Consider the following 18,368-nt stretch of genomic DNA (forward strand, 5'->3'; position numbering starts at 1 on the left):
AGAATATAATAGCATTAGAAAAAGCAATGAAAAATCGATATTTATTATTCAGCAGGTTTATAATAAATGCATACCGGTACCTATGATATTTATTATTTAGTACAAATGTAAATATTAATGGTAAATACTCCATAATTTCAGATTGGGTGTTCATTAACTGTTGGTGGGACTCATGATTCAAAGCCTGACGAAAGAGATCTTAACATTACATCTACACTGAAGGATCAATTAGAGCGTGATGAAAATCCGTTTGCCAGTTCTATTTTATTTGACGATTCATTTCCCGTATTGGAAGATATATCTACAGTGGAGGCGTCATGCTTCGAGGAGATTGTAACCTCTAAACAGCTGGGCCAGATGACACCATACAAGTGGAATCAGTGACTAAAGCCAAGTGATAACATGGAAGTAAACGTACTAACGAAATATTGTCGAGTCCAGCACACCCAAGCACGTTAAAACTACAATGAATGACTGTAAATATATTATAAAAAGTTCATTATCACTTTCGAATGTTTACGAAACTAATACAAGACCTTGTGCGAAACGGTATGGAGTGGCGCCTCATAGCGCTATTTGTTGGAATCAGTTCTAACATAGAGGTAACTACAGCACTAGCTGCAGTTACCAGTCATTGCGGAGATAACTGTGAAAAAGCCGATAACTGTTGTTTCGGAAACTCATTTTAAACGTATCACCATGTTAAGTCACTGATAAGTACGCATTTACAGATAATTGTAATTCCAGAAGCCGGCCATAAATCTAGCTATTAACCAACTAAATACAATACATCATAGAAACTCATCATTGCTTACAAACATAGTATCAACCGACGCAAATCTATGATTAACAGCATGACAACTACAAGAAGAAAGCACACGCAAGATATGTACAATTAAACTCACCAAGTTTTAGACTCCATTATATCATATCATCATTCACGAACACTACAACTGATATATTTCATAGCCACAAGACTGTACCAAGAAAGAAGAAGATATATGCAAGACATAAACATCAATCAGTGCTTTATATATGTTTTTAGTACATTTTAATGTGTTTTATGTGTTTGTACAACTGATTAGCTCTTAAGTTTAGGTTAAGTTTCTTACAATCACAACTTAAACCTCAATGTCATTCATACTTATGTACCGCAATTTAAACGATAAATCATAACTTATATGCCCCATTATATACATCCAAGTATGCCAATTAAAGATGGGAAACTCCTTCAGATATTGTAATGTAATTTATGCAAAACATCAACATTAGCCAGCTGATGATAGCCAAATAGGCCAAAACCAGTAGCTGTAAGAACTATAAGTATAATAAATTGTATTGATCAGGTGGAATCCTTTCTTTTCCATATATGTGTAATCTATCAATATGGACATCAAGCTCATAAATAATGAAACCAGTCAACATAACATAATGGCAAAATCCCATATTTTAATCTTCCATTGTAATTTGGTCTCCTGTGTACAGTTCACAGTCAGTTTCTGGAAATCTTATACCGCGTAAATTAGGTCTACATCGACTTTTAAAGGTTATGTTGAACTCAAAATATGGTTTTGAATGTAAGTATTGAATGTAAGTATAGATTCTCAAAAGTTCTGGAATGCATTATATTCAAATCTCCCCATCACTATTCACAATCAAATTGGAAGGAGAAAAGGAATATCATCAGAACTTCAGACATTACGGTTATTCGTGACCCTGAGCTCAGCTGGAAAGTGTGCTCTCTGTACAAGCCAGTACGAGTGGGAAATTATACAGACTTACTAAATATAACGTGCACAAATAAAAAGACTGCAGTTTTTATAACATTTTAACACAAAAATTTAAAATTCCCAGTCTTATATTAGGACCAAAACAGTAATAGGCAATTCCAAAACCTCCTGTGGCTTTACAAATGTGCAGCATCTGTTCTAGTCTCGATAACATAATCGTATACCATAATATTAAAATACTAAACTTGTGTTAAGAAGGAGCAGTTTCAATTCCTGCCTGAAAGCCCAGTGGCTATACAGAGCCCTGAGGTAACTGCTGAAAACCTGTTCGGCAATACAATAAAAAAAGTACAAAAATAAACATCTAACCCTGGACATAATGCAGATCTTTTTACAAGTACGAAGATTTGACGAAATTCCTTCTGTCTTCAAGTAGACCTGTCGAAATGCGCTCTGTCTCCTTCCAATTGTTGTGGGCACTCTATGCTTTATGATTTCTGAGGATTCTCTACACAATACCACCCGAATTGTCCCTTATGCAAGTTCACCTACCGAACCCTTTTCCGTATTTGTTATGTCATATGATGCTAATTTATGGTGTTGGTCTATTTTTATGTTCTTGGTAATGTTGCAATGTTGTATCCCAACATACCTACACAAAAAACCATAACAGTCATTGAATCCAATCTCAAAAACCATGGTAAGTTAAGTAAGTTAGAAATAGATGAATTCATAAAATTATTATACTTTGCTATTAACAATAATTACTTTAAATTCTACGATACTATATACCACCAAAAAGGATTACCCATGGGATCACCAACATCAGGTATACTGGCTGAAATATACATAGATCACCTAGAACATCAAGAAATCAAAAAACTAGACAACATTCTCTTTTGGTGTAGATTTGTCGACAACGTATTTATTATAATAGACAATAGGCTTACCAATGAAAATAAAATCCTAGAACAACTAAATAAAATAGACCCTCACATAAAATTCACTATGGAAACTGAAAAAAAAACAACACTATAAACTACCTAGATATATCCATAACTAGACACAACAGCCATCTAACATACAACATATACAGGAAACCTACTCACACATCTAACACAATAAAAATAGATTCCACCCACCCACACACCCTCAAGAAAGCCGCATACTATAGCATGATATACAGAGCATACAATATTCCACTCACGAAAAAAGACTTAAACAAAGAATTGAACCTAATTCATGAAATAGCCAAACAGAACGGATACAAAAAAGAAATGATAAACCAAATTATCAACAAAATAAAAAACCAATCAAAAACTAAGTTAACCAGAACCATAAAAGATAAAAAAGACTATGCACTATTTACCTATAATAATAACCATATACACTCCATAACTAACATTTTTAAAAAACAAGGCTTAAAAATAGCCTACAAAACCACACGTAGCAATACTAACATACTATACAATTCCAAATCAGTCAATAATATCAATAAATACAACCACTCAGGTGTCTACCGCCTGAAATGCAATGACTGCAGAGCCAGCTACATAGGGCATACCGGAAGAAACTTTCAAATACGATACAACGAACACATAAATGCAATCAAGCATAGACACTTTTCAGCCATGGGATAACATATCAATGACCAAAAACACAAATTCACAAATATCAATAATGACTTTGCAAATCGGGAATGATAGGAACAAACATTAAGACTGGCATAAAAGAAGAAATATTTCAAACCGAGAATGATAAGAACAAACATTACCTCAAGAAGAAATAGTCATAGTTCCAACTCCAAACTCTGAGAGTCTACAGAATAACATTTTAAAACGTTTATAATACCTTCTGTAAGAGACGAAAGCCACATCACAAAAAACCGTCTCCATCTTATAGTTCTTTCTCAACGCCAGACCGTCTAAGATCACATAACATACAGATAAGATAGAAAGAAATGCTTTGGCGATCCTCATAGCATGAGCTGCCATCAATCTCAATAGGGATAAATTACACATCAGGCCCGGCATACATGAAGCCAAGCAGCCACGACAGACTGACACAAGGCATCGCATAAAATACAGTACCAAGACAAGAAGGTTACGAGGTGTGGCTGAACAGTTTCTTGAAAAAAGCTTGATGGAGGATTTAGCGTTGATGGGAGTGACATTTTCAGGACAGTTGATCTGGGAAATTGTTTTTTCGAGGAATGGATAATGCAGGATTTTTACATCGTGATTTAATTAGGGTGCTTTGCGGGACCACATAATTTGAATGAATAATCCAGGAAAACTTAGTTCCTGGGAACGTATAATCTATGTTCTACTGTAAATAAAAATTGATAGCTGTAAGCAGGATTTATAAATGAATAATCTCATTGCTGTGTTATGGACAGCTTAGGATGAATAAAGTTGTGCAGTTTATAATTGTAGTGTGAAGACTAGTATAGGAAAAACAAAATGGTTTAAAATTTAAAACTGGTCTCCGACCCAAACTATTCAACATAGTCGTGGATGAAATTCATAAGAACATTAAACAGAGATTGGGAGGACAGGCAACAAAAGCCATGTTGTTTGCAGATAATATAGTGATATGAGATGAGGATGAAATGGAAGTGCAAAAACAAGTAGATGTATGGAATCAAGAGAGAGACAAATTTGGGATGAAAGTAAGAACAGAGAAAAGTAAAACAGTAGTGATGACAAGATGAAGGAAGGAAGGAAGAGGAAAGATAAAACTGAATGGTAAAATTCTGGAAGTGATTAAAAGTTTCAAGTACTTGGGAAGTGTGATCACAGAAGATGGAAAGATAACAGAGGAAATTGGGAAAAGAATACAACAAGCAAACAGCTTCTACCAGAGTGTAAGGGGTATTTTGTAGAACCAAGATGTCCCGAAGAAATGTAAGAATGTATCATATTCAACCTATTATGAATCCCTACTAACCTATGCAGCTGGATTGTGACTACAACAAAACGAGAGGAGAGTAGAATACACGCAGCAGAGATGAAATTCCTAAGAGGAATCGAGGGAAGACCAGAAAGGATAGAATTAGAAATCAAGAGATAAGGAAAAGGACAAGAATCTTGAAACTTCAAGACAGGATAGAAACAACAAAGCGAAAGTGGTATGGGGATATGATGAGAATGAGAGAAGAGAGCGTGCCGAAAAAAAGCTTTTTCAGAGAAGTTAACAGGAAACAGACCACGAGGAAGACCCCGAAAGAGTTGGACAGATTCAGTGTGGGAGTGCATAGAGAAGAGGGGAGGAAAACCAGAAGATGTACTTAAAAAGGGAGAAGAGTAGTAGAGAGACAGGCAGCGATGTAGGTCCTTGATTCACAACTCGACCCGGGAAGCTGGAAACGGGAAGTGAAGATGATGATGATGAGTTGTATAATTGCCAACTATTTTATTCTTGCTTATTTTATTGTCGTAACACCCCTTGCATTTTGTGTTTGACGACTCTGCATATTATTTCAGTGAAATCTTCAGTAATTGCCAAAAGGATTAGAGAGAGATTTTTCACTATGGTACTGGTTGCTATCATGTTATGACTTTAAATTTTATCAGAATTGATGATGCAATCAGCTGAAATCAAGAATAGGTAAAATATTAGTGATAAAAAATGCAATTTTATAATATTTTGCAGTTTAATCGCTGAGGATACCAATTCTAATCTTTGATTGGTTTGCAGCAATTTTGAAGGTGAAGCTACAAGTCTGGAATTGGGGACTGAAGTTGAATATAACTTAGGAACTAGAGGATCTTCAGGAACATGCCTATCAGCAGAAAATGTACGTGTTTTACCACGAGGCACCATTGAACTTCCTCCAACGGAAGGAGAGGAGCTAGAGGGTGTAGTTGTTCGTCCCCTACGCAGTGTCAATCCAGATCAGACGCAATATGCAGGCCTTATACAGGTTATTCCTGAAGATGATGATATAGATGGTGAGTAATTTTGACTATCACATGGATCAGGGAATCTTTAGATTCATAGAATCATTTGTCTTCTTAACAACTTTAAAAGAATATTAGGTTAAAAAAATTTTTGGTATGTGTCCCTTTATATCTTATCAGTTGAGCTACAGTAATATTATTTTCCCTGTTCTTATACTGACATCTCATTGTGTTAATTTTATTGTTATGTTCCTTTTCATGTACCTGTCTCACTTTATATGACTTCATTTGACACTTATTTGTTCCTTTCTAATACTTTGGAATCTTTTTCTCCTTTAGTGTTTGTCCTGTACTTGTAGTTTTTTACCACCTGTTTTCATCTGTATCTCATGTCTCTTCCATTTTCCTGTTTTTATCTGGATTTCTTCATCCTACACTTCCTACATAAAGATACTGTGATATATGCGGAAAGAGCCAGTCTGCTGTATTTGAAGATGGCACTGTATGAAAATGTGGAGATTGTCCTTGTCTTTTTTGTATTTTCTTTCTGTTGCTCTCATTGTGTCCGAGTTTGGAGGGTTGGTAATGAATGACATGATCCCTAGCTCACTTTACAAAGTTCACGTCCTAGTTCGTGAACCATGGGCAAGGCTGAGTGGCCTAGTAAGTAATGCTGAGAATCGGGATACCAGTTGCTATGGAATGGGGAGTAGGCATCTCGGACATATTCTGAGTCATGGCCTTCCTTGTGCTCATTGCACATTATAAACCTCATTCCGTATTGTGAGCTATCACTTTACAAGTAGAAAGAGGTCTTTGTGTTATCCTCCTTTTCAGTACAAAAGTGTCCACCTGTATTAGATGGGACAATGTTTAGACATGTTTTGGCTTACCTTAAAGCCGTCTTCAGTAGGTGTGCGCGTGCAGTATACTGTATTTAAATCTTAATGTATTAAATATAAAGCATGTATCTTTTTCTCCTTTTGTCTTTATCCTGTATTTTTAATCTTTTACTGCCTGTTTTCATATACATATATCTCATGTCTCTTGCATTTTACTGTTTTCATCTGGGTTTCTTCTTATCTTACACTTCCTGCATAAAGATACAGGTACAGAAGAACTGCGATATATGCAGAAAGAGCCAGTCTGCTGTATTTGAAGGTGGCAGTGTATGAAGAAGTGGAGATTGTTCGTGTCTTTTTTGTGTTTTCTTTTCATTTCTCCCTCTTCCCACACTGTACCTGTCATTGTGTTCATCTTACTGTGTGTTATTTCTTTTTTTTTTTAATATTTAATTTAAAATATTAAATATTTCATCTCAAAATATTAAATATACTGCATATATACATATATCTACTGAAGATGATTTTTAAATTAGCTGAAACATGTCTAAACATTGTCTCATTTAGTACAGGTAAACACTTGGGTATTGAAAAGGAGGGTAACAAAAATACTTTTTATTTGTAACGTTACTCCTTGTGCTCAGGCGGCTAGTACTATACAATCCACCGGCGGTCCCTAACCCCTAACACAAGATATCCTCAGTGGGACTAGGTGTAACTAAGGCTAGCATCCTGCTTCATAGATTTACACAGAGCACGCTGAGAACGTTTTAAGCAAGCTTCGGACCTATGGGAGTAACAGGGTCCCTCTCCCATTTGACAGGTGAGGGACTCCTTGGAAACAACTTGGCGAACGCAGTGGAATTCGATGAGGAGCTAGCTATCAATATTGATAGGGCTTGTGGAAGGAAGTAAGGAAGGAAGAAAGAAAGAAAGAAAGAAAGAAAGAAAAAGTAGAACTGGCTGAGTCAGCAAAGTGGTTGCATCTGGATGTGTTAAGAGTTATATAAAATGATATTCGGCTAAGGGTAGATAATGAGGAGGAGATAGATTTATAAAGTGTACTTCACGGATGTTAAAAAGGGAAGGGCAGGGTGTGAGGTGGGACTGTTCATCACTAATATTAAAGACAACATAGTTTCTGTTAGGCATGTAAATGAGCGAATGATGTGGGTAGATTAGGCAGTTGGAGGAATTAGGACAAGAATTGTCTCAGTGTATTCACCATGTGAGGGAGCAGGTGAGGATCAAGTTGACAAGTTTTAAGAAGCATTGAATGACATTGTAGTCAGGATGAACAGCAAGAATAGGATAGTGCTAATGGGCAATTTCAATGTGAGAGTTGGAAACAACTGAAGGATACGAAAGGGTCATTGGTAAATGTAGGGAAGAAATGGAAGCTAATAGGAATGAGGAAACATCTGCTGGACTTCTGTGCTAGTATGGTATTAACAGTTATGATTACATTCTTCAAGCATAAGGCTATTAACCCATTACACATGGAAGGTAGGGGCACCAGATGCATAGTAGACTAAATTTTAACCGAATTTGAATTCAGAAAATCTTTTAGGAACGTGCAGGTTTTCCAGAGATTAGTCGATGATACAGACCACTATCTGATCTGTAGTGAACTATCTCTAGGCGTAGGATAGAGAAAGTAAAATCTGTCCACAGATGAGTAAGGGTAGAAAATCTCCACGACAATGAAATTAGGCGGAAGTACGTGGATATGATTAGTGAAAAGTTTCAAACAGTGGACAGAAAGCAGGTTTAGTATATAGAAAGAGAATGGGTGGTATACAGGGATGCTATAGTAGAAACAGCAAGGGAATGCCTGGGAACAACTGTGTGTAAAGATGTGAAGAAGCAAACTTCTTGATGGAATGATGAAGTGAGAGCAGCTTGTAAACGTAAAAAGAAGGCTTATCAGAAATGGCTCCAAACAAGGACTGATGCAGACAGGGAATGAATTATCATAATCTATTAACTTCATTTTCCGTACTGATAATTCAATTGATCACAAGGATAAAGATTGGACTTTCCACCTAATCAACATTCTTATTTATTATAAGGTACTTAAAACATTTTTACATTGCAGTACCGGTTTCAACCCTATGTGTGGGCCATCATCGGCTGCTGAAGAACCTTGATCTTATTAAAAATAACATAAAATATTAAAACACTACTTGTTCTAATTTTAAATACATTACATTGATGCATCGTAGTATTAAAATGTGCTTGGAAGAAAAATTTGAAAATCTAAACTTGTTCACCAGTTTGTTATAATGTCACTGATCTTGATGTTCAATCATGTACTCATTCATTTGAATACAGTATTACAATGTTTTAAAAACGTCTTATTACTAAGTTAAAAGGTACTATGTTTTGTAAAACTTGCATCAGTAGGAAGTTTAGTAATAAAAGTATGTCTTGATGTATTTGTACAATGAAACAGGTGCGAGTCACGCATATTGTATGAATAAATTTAAAATCCAGGGTCAAGTTGTTCGGGTTTGATGCCCCATTATCTAAAGTGAGAATGTTCCCTTCTCATATTTTGGAACTTGAAAATAGGTGCAATGTGTATGGTATGAAAATTAGCCTTTTCAAAACTAAATTGATATCAGTAGGTAAGAAATTGAAGAGAATGGAATGTCAGATTGGGGATACAAATTTGGAACAGGTAGAAAATTTCAAGTATTTAGGATGTATGTTTTCCCATTATGGTAATATAGTAAGTGAGACTGAATCCAAGTGCAGCAAAGCTATTGCAGTGAGCTCGCAGTTGCGATCAACATATATTCTATAAGAAGGAAGTCAGTTTCCGGATGAAACTATCTTTATATCGGTCTGTATACAGATCAACCTTGCTTTACGGGAGTGAATTTTTTTGCTTTACGTCGCACCGACTCAGATAGGTCTTATGGCGACGATTGGATAGGAAAGGCCAAGGAACGGGAAGGAAGCGGACGTGGCCTTAATTAAGGTACATCCCCAGCATTTGCCTTGTGTGAAAATGGGAAACCACGGAAAATCATCTTCAGGGGTGCTGACAGTGGGGCTCGAACCCACTATCTCCCGATTACTGGGTAGTGGCCGCACTTAAGCGACTGCAGCTATCGAGCTCGGTATAAGTAGAAGTAACAGACATGAAAGTAGCGAGAATGATTCCTGGTACGAATGGTGGGAACAATGGCAAGAGGTTACTTGAAGTGAGGAGATAAAGCCTAAGTTAGGAATAAACTCGATGGGTGAAGCTGTACGCATAAATTGGCTTAGGTGATGGGGTCATGTAAAGCAAATAGAGGAGAATAGGTTACCTAGGAGAATAATGGTTTTGAGTTATGGAGGGTAAGAGAATTAGAGGGATACTAAGACAAAGATTGTTGGACTAAGTTTCTAACAATTTAAGAATAAGAGGTATAGAGCTAAATGAGGCTACAGAACTAGTTCAAATAGAGAATTGTGGTGGCGGGTATTAAATTTACAGAGACTTGCAGACTGATCGCTGAAATCATAACAGTCTGTAATGAAGAGGCATGTATGTTTGGTCAATGTATGCAAGATTTATAAAGAAATAATCCCATTTCAGTGTCCAGGACAGCTTAGTGATTTTCAGCATAATTTTATACAACTATAGAGAAATCTGGAGCAGAATGACATTCCTTATAGCTATTTAATGTATGCAAGAATGAGACCATCCAAAGAGGCATAAAAGATGACCTTATGGAACATTGTCCTTAAGCAGTGATACTGTAATCCCTTCTTTCATTAGTTTGTAGTATCTTGGTAATTTATTTTGAATTTAGTGATTCCTTTTTGCCAGGCTGATTAGCTCAGGCGGTAGAGCGCTGTCCTTCTGAGTCCCCCTGCAGGTTCGATCCTGGCTCAGTCCGGTGGTATTTTACTGGCACATGAAGGAACTGCGGAACAAATTTCCAGTACCTCTGCATCTCCGAAAACCATAAAAATGTGCAGTAAAATCTTGATAATTCAAAGTCATTGGGGCGCAAAACTTGGACTTTGAATTATGTGATTTCAAATTAATTGCCACTAACTCGTAATTCAGAAATGTCAACCCTTGCTGCATCACTAAATATTCTAAGACCCATTTGTGCATGCGATTGCCTTGAATCACAGCTTAAAGCTTTCAAACGCCATGGGAAAAGAACTATTTGCAAAATATATCCAATAAGGTGAATTTATTCAAATAATGCACTTGGATAAGTCAGAAGACAACGCTGTACATAGACAGACATTACCTCACACCAGGAAAGAAAAAAGGAAACATGATTCAAAGACAAGGAGAGCTTTATGCATAGGGGAGCAAATAACTGTCCATTTGGCACAACAAAATACACAAGAAACAAACTTTTAAAACTTATACATATTTTTAACACAAATTACAATACAGTGGAACCTTGATTCTCCGTTTTTGGAGGGACCACGGAAAAAAAACGTATAACACGGGAAGACGGAAAATCCGGGAACGAATGAACCATCAACAATTTGGCTAAACATCACAAAAATTGAATATGTACGGTATACTTATAATCCTACAAACACCCCTAAACCAAACCAAACTACAGCCCCAATGGGCCTTCCGCTTACCAAGCGACCGCTCTTGGTCCAAAGGCCTGCAGATTACGAGGTGACGCATGGTCAGTGTGACGAATCCTCTCGGTTGTTATTCCTGGCTCTCTAGACCGGGTTCTCCATATCACCATCAAATAGCTCCTCAATTAAAGGTACCGTAATCGTAGAATGACTGAACCTGGAACCAGCCCTCATATTCAGGTAAAAATGCCTGACCTGGCCAGTAATCGAACCTGGGCCCTCCGGGTGAGAGGCAGGCAAGTTAGACCACGGGGCTGGCTTCAAACGTTTATTACCAGTACCTATGTGACTTAAAAATCTCGAAACTTTACATTCAGTTTTACCAGGGAAACGGCGTCAGTTTCCTCTGAAAACATCGTCATATTCCTTTGAAAACTTTTTTCAGTTCAGCAACTTTGATCAGCCAAACTCTTCGAAAAATCTAATAGGTACCCGTAATGCCAAGCCTAACAACATTTAAAGATAAAAATTTCATTGTTCCGTATTGAAAGTATTAACGTGAAAAATTAAATAATTGAAAAAGAGGTTCAACCTATTCAATACATAAAAGAAAGGAATGTAGTGATTACATTCTTATTTAATAGTGATTAGAAATGGGACCGGTTTTGACCCTAGTCCAGGTCATCGTCAGCCGTTCAAAACATAAAAAACAAGAAAAACAATGCATATGAAAAAGAATAAGTGAACTCTGGATCGGTATAAGATGAAATATAAATTGATGATGGGGGTAGAAATTGTGAGTCACTTGAAATAAAACAGTACGTAATATTATGAAAGGTAGTGCGGCACACGCAATGATAAGTAAAGTCTCTCAATGTTTATGAATAGTGGAGAACGGTCAAATGGGTCAGTTTTTACACGCTGTCAGGTACAAAGTCGCAACACTATCGAACAACATATGAAGATCCATAAAATATTTTGAAGTTGCAGACGAATAGATTTATAGAAGCAAACTGCCAGCTCTCGGTGATCAGCGCGGCACATCCAAGGTCATGCGCTGTGGTCTCAAACGCCAAAGTAGAATGGAGAATATCCTGAAGGTCCAGTATTTGCCTCGGTTGCGGGAAGTTAAGTACGTATATATAGAAATACACAACGCAATTCAGTATAATTGAACCGTCCAAAAACCACTTTATCTAAAGACACATTAAAACCAACTGCTTTTTGCACCTTCACTTTCACTCAGGATGCTTATAAAATAACTAATATTTTTAAAAAACATAACATGAAAATTTCTTTTAGAACTAACAATAGAAATCTTGATATCTTACACAACTCTAAATCTCTAAATAAATCTAATGCTTTTTCTAAATCTGGTGTATACAGATTCAAATGCAACAACTGTAATTCCTCCTACGTCAGACAAACTGGCCGCAACTTCAGTATCAGGTACTCTGAACATGTCAACGCCATTAAATACAACAGATTCTCTGCCATAGGACAGCACATACAAGACTCAAAGCATAGTTTCACCAGTATTGAAAATGACATGAAAATACTTAAGATCATTAACAAAGGCCCCCTCTTAAACATAACTGAAAATTGCTTTATCCACCTTGACCAGTACTTCAACCCTAATTTCAATTTAAACGACATTTCTGAAAAACCCAACATCCTTTTCGACTTCCTAATTCTTCTTCTCAAAAATTCCAAATTCCAAAACCCCAATTCTATTTTCCATGCCTTACAAAGTTCCCACCCACATTTTCTACCTCCAATAACCCACCCTAAGCTACCCCTCTTTCATTTCCCTATCTTATCCTTCTTCAACACCATTTATCTTCAATTTCCTTTATTCTTCTCTTATTTCACTATCACTCTTCCTCTACCGGTATTAATTTATTCTACCTTTTCTATTAAAAAAAAAACCCCACTACCTTCATTTCGGTTCTCCTCATTCAAATTTTAACTCTTGTCTTGCGCCAACTTCGACTACTTCAATCATGACCTAAACTTTTTCAATTTAAAAAATAGTGCACTGTGCATATATGTTTTCATTTGTTTTCCGATATTGCGCTTTTTACTGCATTTTTTCTCTTTACAATTGTTTTTTCAAGTCAACTGTTTTCCAAGAACTCAGCAGGAGCACAATTACTCATTCAATTATACTGAATTGCGTTGTATATTTCTATATATACGTACTTAACTTCCCGCAACCGAGGCAAATACTGGACCTTCAGGATATTCTCCATTCTACTTTGGCGTTTGAGACCACAGCGCATGACCTTGGATGTGCCGCGCTGATCACCGAGAGCTGGCAGTTTGCTTCTATAAATCTATTCGTCTGCAACTTCAAAATATTTATGGATCTTCATATGTTGTTCGATAGTGTTGTGACTTTGTACCTGACAGAGTGTAAAAACTGACCCATTTGACCGTTCTCCACTATTCATAAACATTGAGAGACTTTACTTATCATTGCGTGTGCCGTACTACCTTTCATAATATTACGTACTGTTTTATTTCAAGTGACTCACAATTTCTACCCCCATCATCAATTTATATTTCATCTTATACCGATCCAAAGTTCACTTATTCTTTTTCATATGCATTGTTTTTCTTGTTTTTTATGTTTTGAACGGCTGACGATGACCTGGACTAGGGTCAAAACCGGTCCCATTTCTAATCACTATTAAATAAGAATGTAATCACTACATTCCTTTCTTTTATGTATTGAATAGGTTGAACCTCTTTTTCAATTATTTAATTTTTAAAGCCTAACAACAATCGACCACAAGTAGTTCTCATTCTCTAATCTAATGAAATAAAGCACATTAGATACAAAAATGTCTAACATGATGGCAAAATCTTTTCTTTTCTTTTTTAATCTTCCATTATAATTTGGTCACCCGTATACTGTTCCTAGTCAGTTTATGGAAATCTTGTACCGCATAAATTAGGCCTACATCGACTTTTAAAGGTTATGTTGAACTCGAGAATATGGTTTCGAAAGTATCAATCCTCAAGTTCGCGAATGCATTATATTTAGTACTACCCGTCACTAATCACAATCAAACTGGAAAGAGAAAGAATATCATTAACACTTCTGAAATTACGATTATCGCGACCTTGAGCTCAGCTGGAAAGCGTGCTTGCTGTACAAGTCTGTACGAGTGCGAAACGGTATAAAAAATTTGAATGTAACGTGCACAAATAAAACGACTGCGGCTTTTATAACATTTTAACACAAAAACATGAAATTCCCAGTCTTATATTAGGACGAAAACAGTAATAGGCAATCTCAAAACCTCCCATGGCTTTATGTATGTAAGGAGCAACATCTGTTCTGGTCTTGATAACAGTCGTATACGATAATAATAAAATACTAAATTTGTGTTACTTAAAAAGGAGGAAATGGCGAAAACCTGTCCGGTGATACACTCAAAAATAGTAAAAAAAATAAAATAAACAAACATCTAACCCTGGAGATAATGTAGACGTTTTGCAAGTACGAACATTTGGCGAAACTAGTTCCATCTTCAAATAGAGCTGTCGAAATGCGCTCTGTCTCCTTCCAGTTGTCGTGGGCACGCTCTGCTTTATGATTTATGAGGATTCTCTAAACAATACTACCCGAATGCGATGCTAAGATGATCCCTTATGCAAGTTCACCGCCGATCGTTTTTCCAATACAGTACTTCTTCAAATTACAGCAATGACGGGACGTCAACACCAAATCCTTAAGTATGCTGTAGCCATCCTTTCGTAAGATACAGTTTCTTGAAAAACGCGTGATCGAGGATTTAGCTTTAATGGTTCTGAAATTTCTGGACGGTTGATCCGGGAAATCGTTTCTTCGAGGAACGGATAATGCAGGATTTTTACAACGTGATTTAATTAGGATGCTCATGGGACCACATAATTTTAACGAATAATACGGGAAAACGTAGTTTCCAGGAACGTATAATCGAGGTTCTACTGTAATAATAAATATCTTTGTACAGTACCTGAAGAAACACACAAATGTTTGTAACTTTGCTCACAAAAATAGCTCAAAAATTCTTGCCACACACTTGGGTGACATTTGTTTTCGGCCATACAAGTGGATTAAACTAAACTTTGCCCCATTTAAACTTCATCTACCAAGCGAGTTGAGCGTTTGGTTAGGGATGGGCAGCCTTCTGGTAATAGTGGATTTGAACCCCACTGTCTGCAGTCCTGAAGATAGTTTTCCATGGTTTCCGCGTTTCACACCAGGCAAATGCTGGCTGTACCTTAATTAAGGCCGTGGCCACTTCCTTCCCACTCCTAGCCCTTTTCTATCCTTCATCGCCACATAACCTATCTATGTTGGTGCGACATAAAGCAACTTTTAAAAAGAAAACTTTATCTGAACTTTGCTGAGAAATTTATAAAAATTTGCTATGGCGCACTTGAAATTATTCCCCTCTCCCCCTCACTTACTATGAGAGAAACATACTGGAACAAGACAAAAAGTGAAATTGTTATTGGGTACCGCTGTAATATAATTACAGAAATTAAATTGCTAGAGCACGAATGAACCCTTTCTCTCAAGGCAATAATCATGTGCTGAAGAGAATCCAAACTTGCTTTCTTATCTTACCTGACACTTGTTTACCTCCCTTAAATTAATCTAGTTAGCATGCCACAAGAAGAATGTTATTATTTTAACTATGAATTTAATAACAAAGAAAGACCTATTGATATTTACAACACCCAAATTCAACATATATTATCCCACTTTTCCTATACAACTTTCTTCAGACAAATGATCTTCCATACCTTATACAGACGTAATACACACAGCAAGAACAAAATAAACCTCCATAATTGAAATCTTTACATACCTTGTTTTATTCCCACTGCACTTCACATCGCACATAAATACACACTATTTCAGAGGACTAAGTACCACCACCTGCCTCTATATTTCATCACACCAATTCACTTAAATTGTGACACACCTTCTCTCCTGCAGCCAGGATCCTTCAATTCGCCACCAGTATTTAGATCTATTAGAGTTGACCCATTGCCTCCTTTCAGCTCCCAGACGTCTGATACTCGATTTTTCCCTTGACTTGGTGGTACTACCCACAGCTTCACTTAACCACAGCCTCTGCATGTCTTTGCAGCGAAACACTGAATACATGTGGTGAGTCAAAGTTGACTTAATAGTTACATATCGCAAGTAGATGGACAAAACTCCAAGTCCAGAAGTAGCATGACGCAAACAGACGCATCACAAAAATTCCAACATCAGAGACAACAACATAACGCACATCAGAACATTACTGAATCAGTGAGTAATTGAATCACCATAAATGAGACACTGCATATAAGGAAATGAAACTTTGTTAATGAAGACTAAGTCTATCAGCAAAATGAGTGTAGGTGAAGATTGTTCACACACTAAGTCCTTGCAAAGAGCCTAAGTCTCTCCAACAAAATGTGTTAATGATGACGGTTGGCCCACTGAGTCCATGTGTTAATTTTCTTGGTGTGACCCCTAACCTCATATTATCACACGTATTCTTCTCTTGCGGCCATGGTCCTTCAGCTCACCCCCAGTATTTAGGCCTGAGTTGACTCTCTTAGTCGATGAATGACTGAATCTGAATGAACATTGAACACTTTTATATGCTTGCGCAGGTTTATAAAGGCTGGAGGTGGCAGTAGCATCACCAAAAGTCGACTGGTAGCCAGTAGTGTTGGCTACTGAATGCATGATTCGAAGCATTGTATCGATTCATTCAAGTGTCCGAGTGAATCGATTCACAAGAACGGTGAGCTCACGGCACACGATTCAGCTTACTCCCAGCAGACAGTGCTGAGTGGCGCACTCACTGGACGTTATAATACCAATATAATGGTCCGTTATTGGACATTATAAATTTTCCAGCTAACTCATTCTTGGTTGCCTGCGCTTCGCCCTCGTGTGCTAAGTTAGGCTCGTCAGTTGGGGCTTAGCACACCACCCAAGACGCAAGGCTAGTGCATACCGTGGAGGCCACTGCATAGGCTAATTTGAAGCCACCAGCAGTGCCAATGCACTATGAGAGCTATGTCTCACTTTCAAAAATAGATGCCTGCCTGGCCATCAAATGATGTAGGTGTTGATTCCCATAGGGAACCTAAAATATTTGTCCCGAATGAGTAAATTTATAATATCAATATAATGGTCCGTTATTGGACATTATAAATTTTCCAGCTAACTCATTCTTGGTTGCCTGCGTTTCGCCCTCGTGTGCTAAGTTAGGCTAAGTTGGCGGGGAGTCGAGCTTCTGCTGCAGTGAGACAGTGAATCATGGCACATCGAAAGAATCGGGAATGAGCACGGCTCAGTGAGACACAAGATACACACGGCTCCTTATCAGCACACTGGACACTGGCGGAGAGCCGAGCTTCCGCTGCAGCGAGACATACAGTGAGCCATAGTACACTGAAAGAATCGTATGCTATAATGGACTCTTGAGCTCAGCTTATTTGAAAATAATACCCACTTGCATTCACTGTCCTCTTCTTATGGGAGTTTTAAATAATAAATGGATTTATTTGCAGTGTTAAAAAGGTAGTCAAAACATAATTCTGTAGTAGCTAGTAAGTAGGTAGGCTATTAGGTTATACTATTTATTAGTTTAATGAATCTTAGTATTATAACTTAGTTGACATTTGACAATTAAACTCGACTCTAGCCTGCCCTATGATTATGAGTCATGCTCATGACCACTCAAAAGTACCTGTTTTATATTGGGAAGAACGGCTCAGTATTCTCTCAGTTCATATGTCACATCGTTGCACAAGACTTCAATCATATGTGGACAATAAGTGAGCTGACTGATGCAATAACTTAACCAACAGTATGTTGAATCAGAAAACCAGCGGGCTACTGTACATCTTGGGTAGCCTATACAAAATATGATGATTTAAAAAAATCGTCATCTGATAGAAAAATACATATTTTCAAAAATGACTGAGCGAGTTGGACGTGCGGTTAGTATTCCATAGCTATGCGCTTGCATTCGGGGGACGGTGGGTTCGAATCCCACTGTCGGCAGCCGTTAAGATGGTTTTCCGTAGTTTCCCCATTTTCACACCAGGAAATGCTGGGACTGTACCTTAATTAAGGCCATAGCTGCTACCTTCCTAATCCTAGACCTTTCCCATCCTGCGTCGCCGGAAACCTTCAATGTATTAGAGTGACTAGCATTTTTTTCTATGAAAGGAGTTCATTGTATGAAGACCAGATGGCAGCATCGAGCACTGAATGCTGTTGCTGTGAATCGGATCACTGTATCGATTCAGTAACTTGAACGGAA

General features: G+C 37.3%; 1 protein-coding gene across 3 annotated transcripts in view; it reads left to right on the plus strand.

The window, feature by feature from the left end:
- The window catches only part of Unr (cold shock domain-containing Unr), a 287,182-nt gene that overhangs the window by 227,874 nt on the left and 40,940 nt on the right, over positions 1-18,368 (plus strand). For all 3 annotated transcript variants that reach the window (XM_067156402.2, XM_067156419.2, XM_067156409.2), the window contains exon 11: positions 5,430-5,683. In XM_067156402.2, coding sequence (XP_067012503.2) covers positions 5,430-5,683 — 254 coding nt within the window. The remainder of the gene's footprint in view (positions 1-5,429; positions 5,684-18,368) is intronic.

This window comes from Anabrus simplex, chromosome 1 (assembly GCF_040414725.1).
Source record: "Anabrus simplex isolate iqAnaSimp1 chromosome 1, ASM4041472v1, whole genome shotgun sequence".
NCBI lineage: Eukaryota > Metazoa > Arthropoda > Insecta > Orthoptera > Tettigoniidae > Anabrus > Anabrus simplex.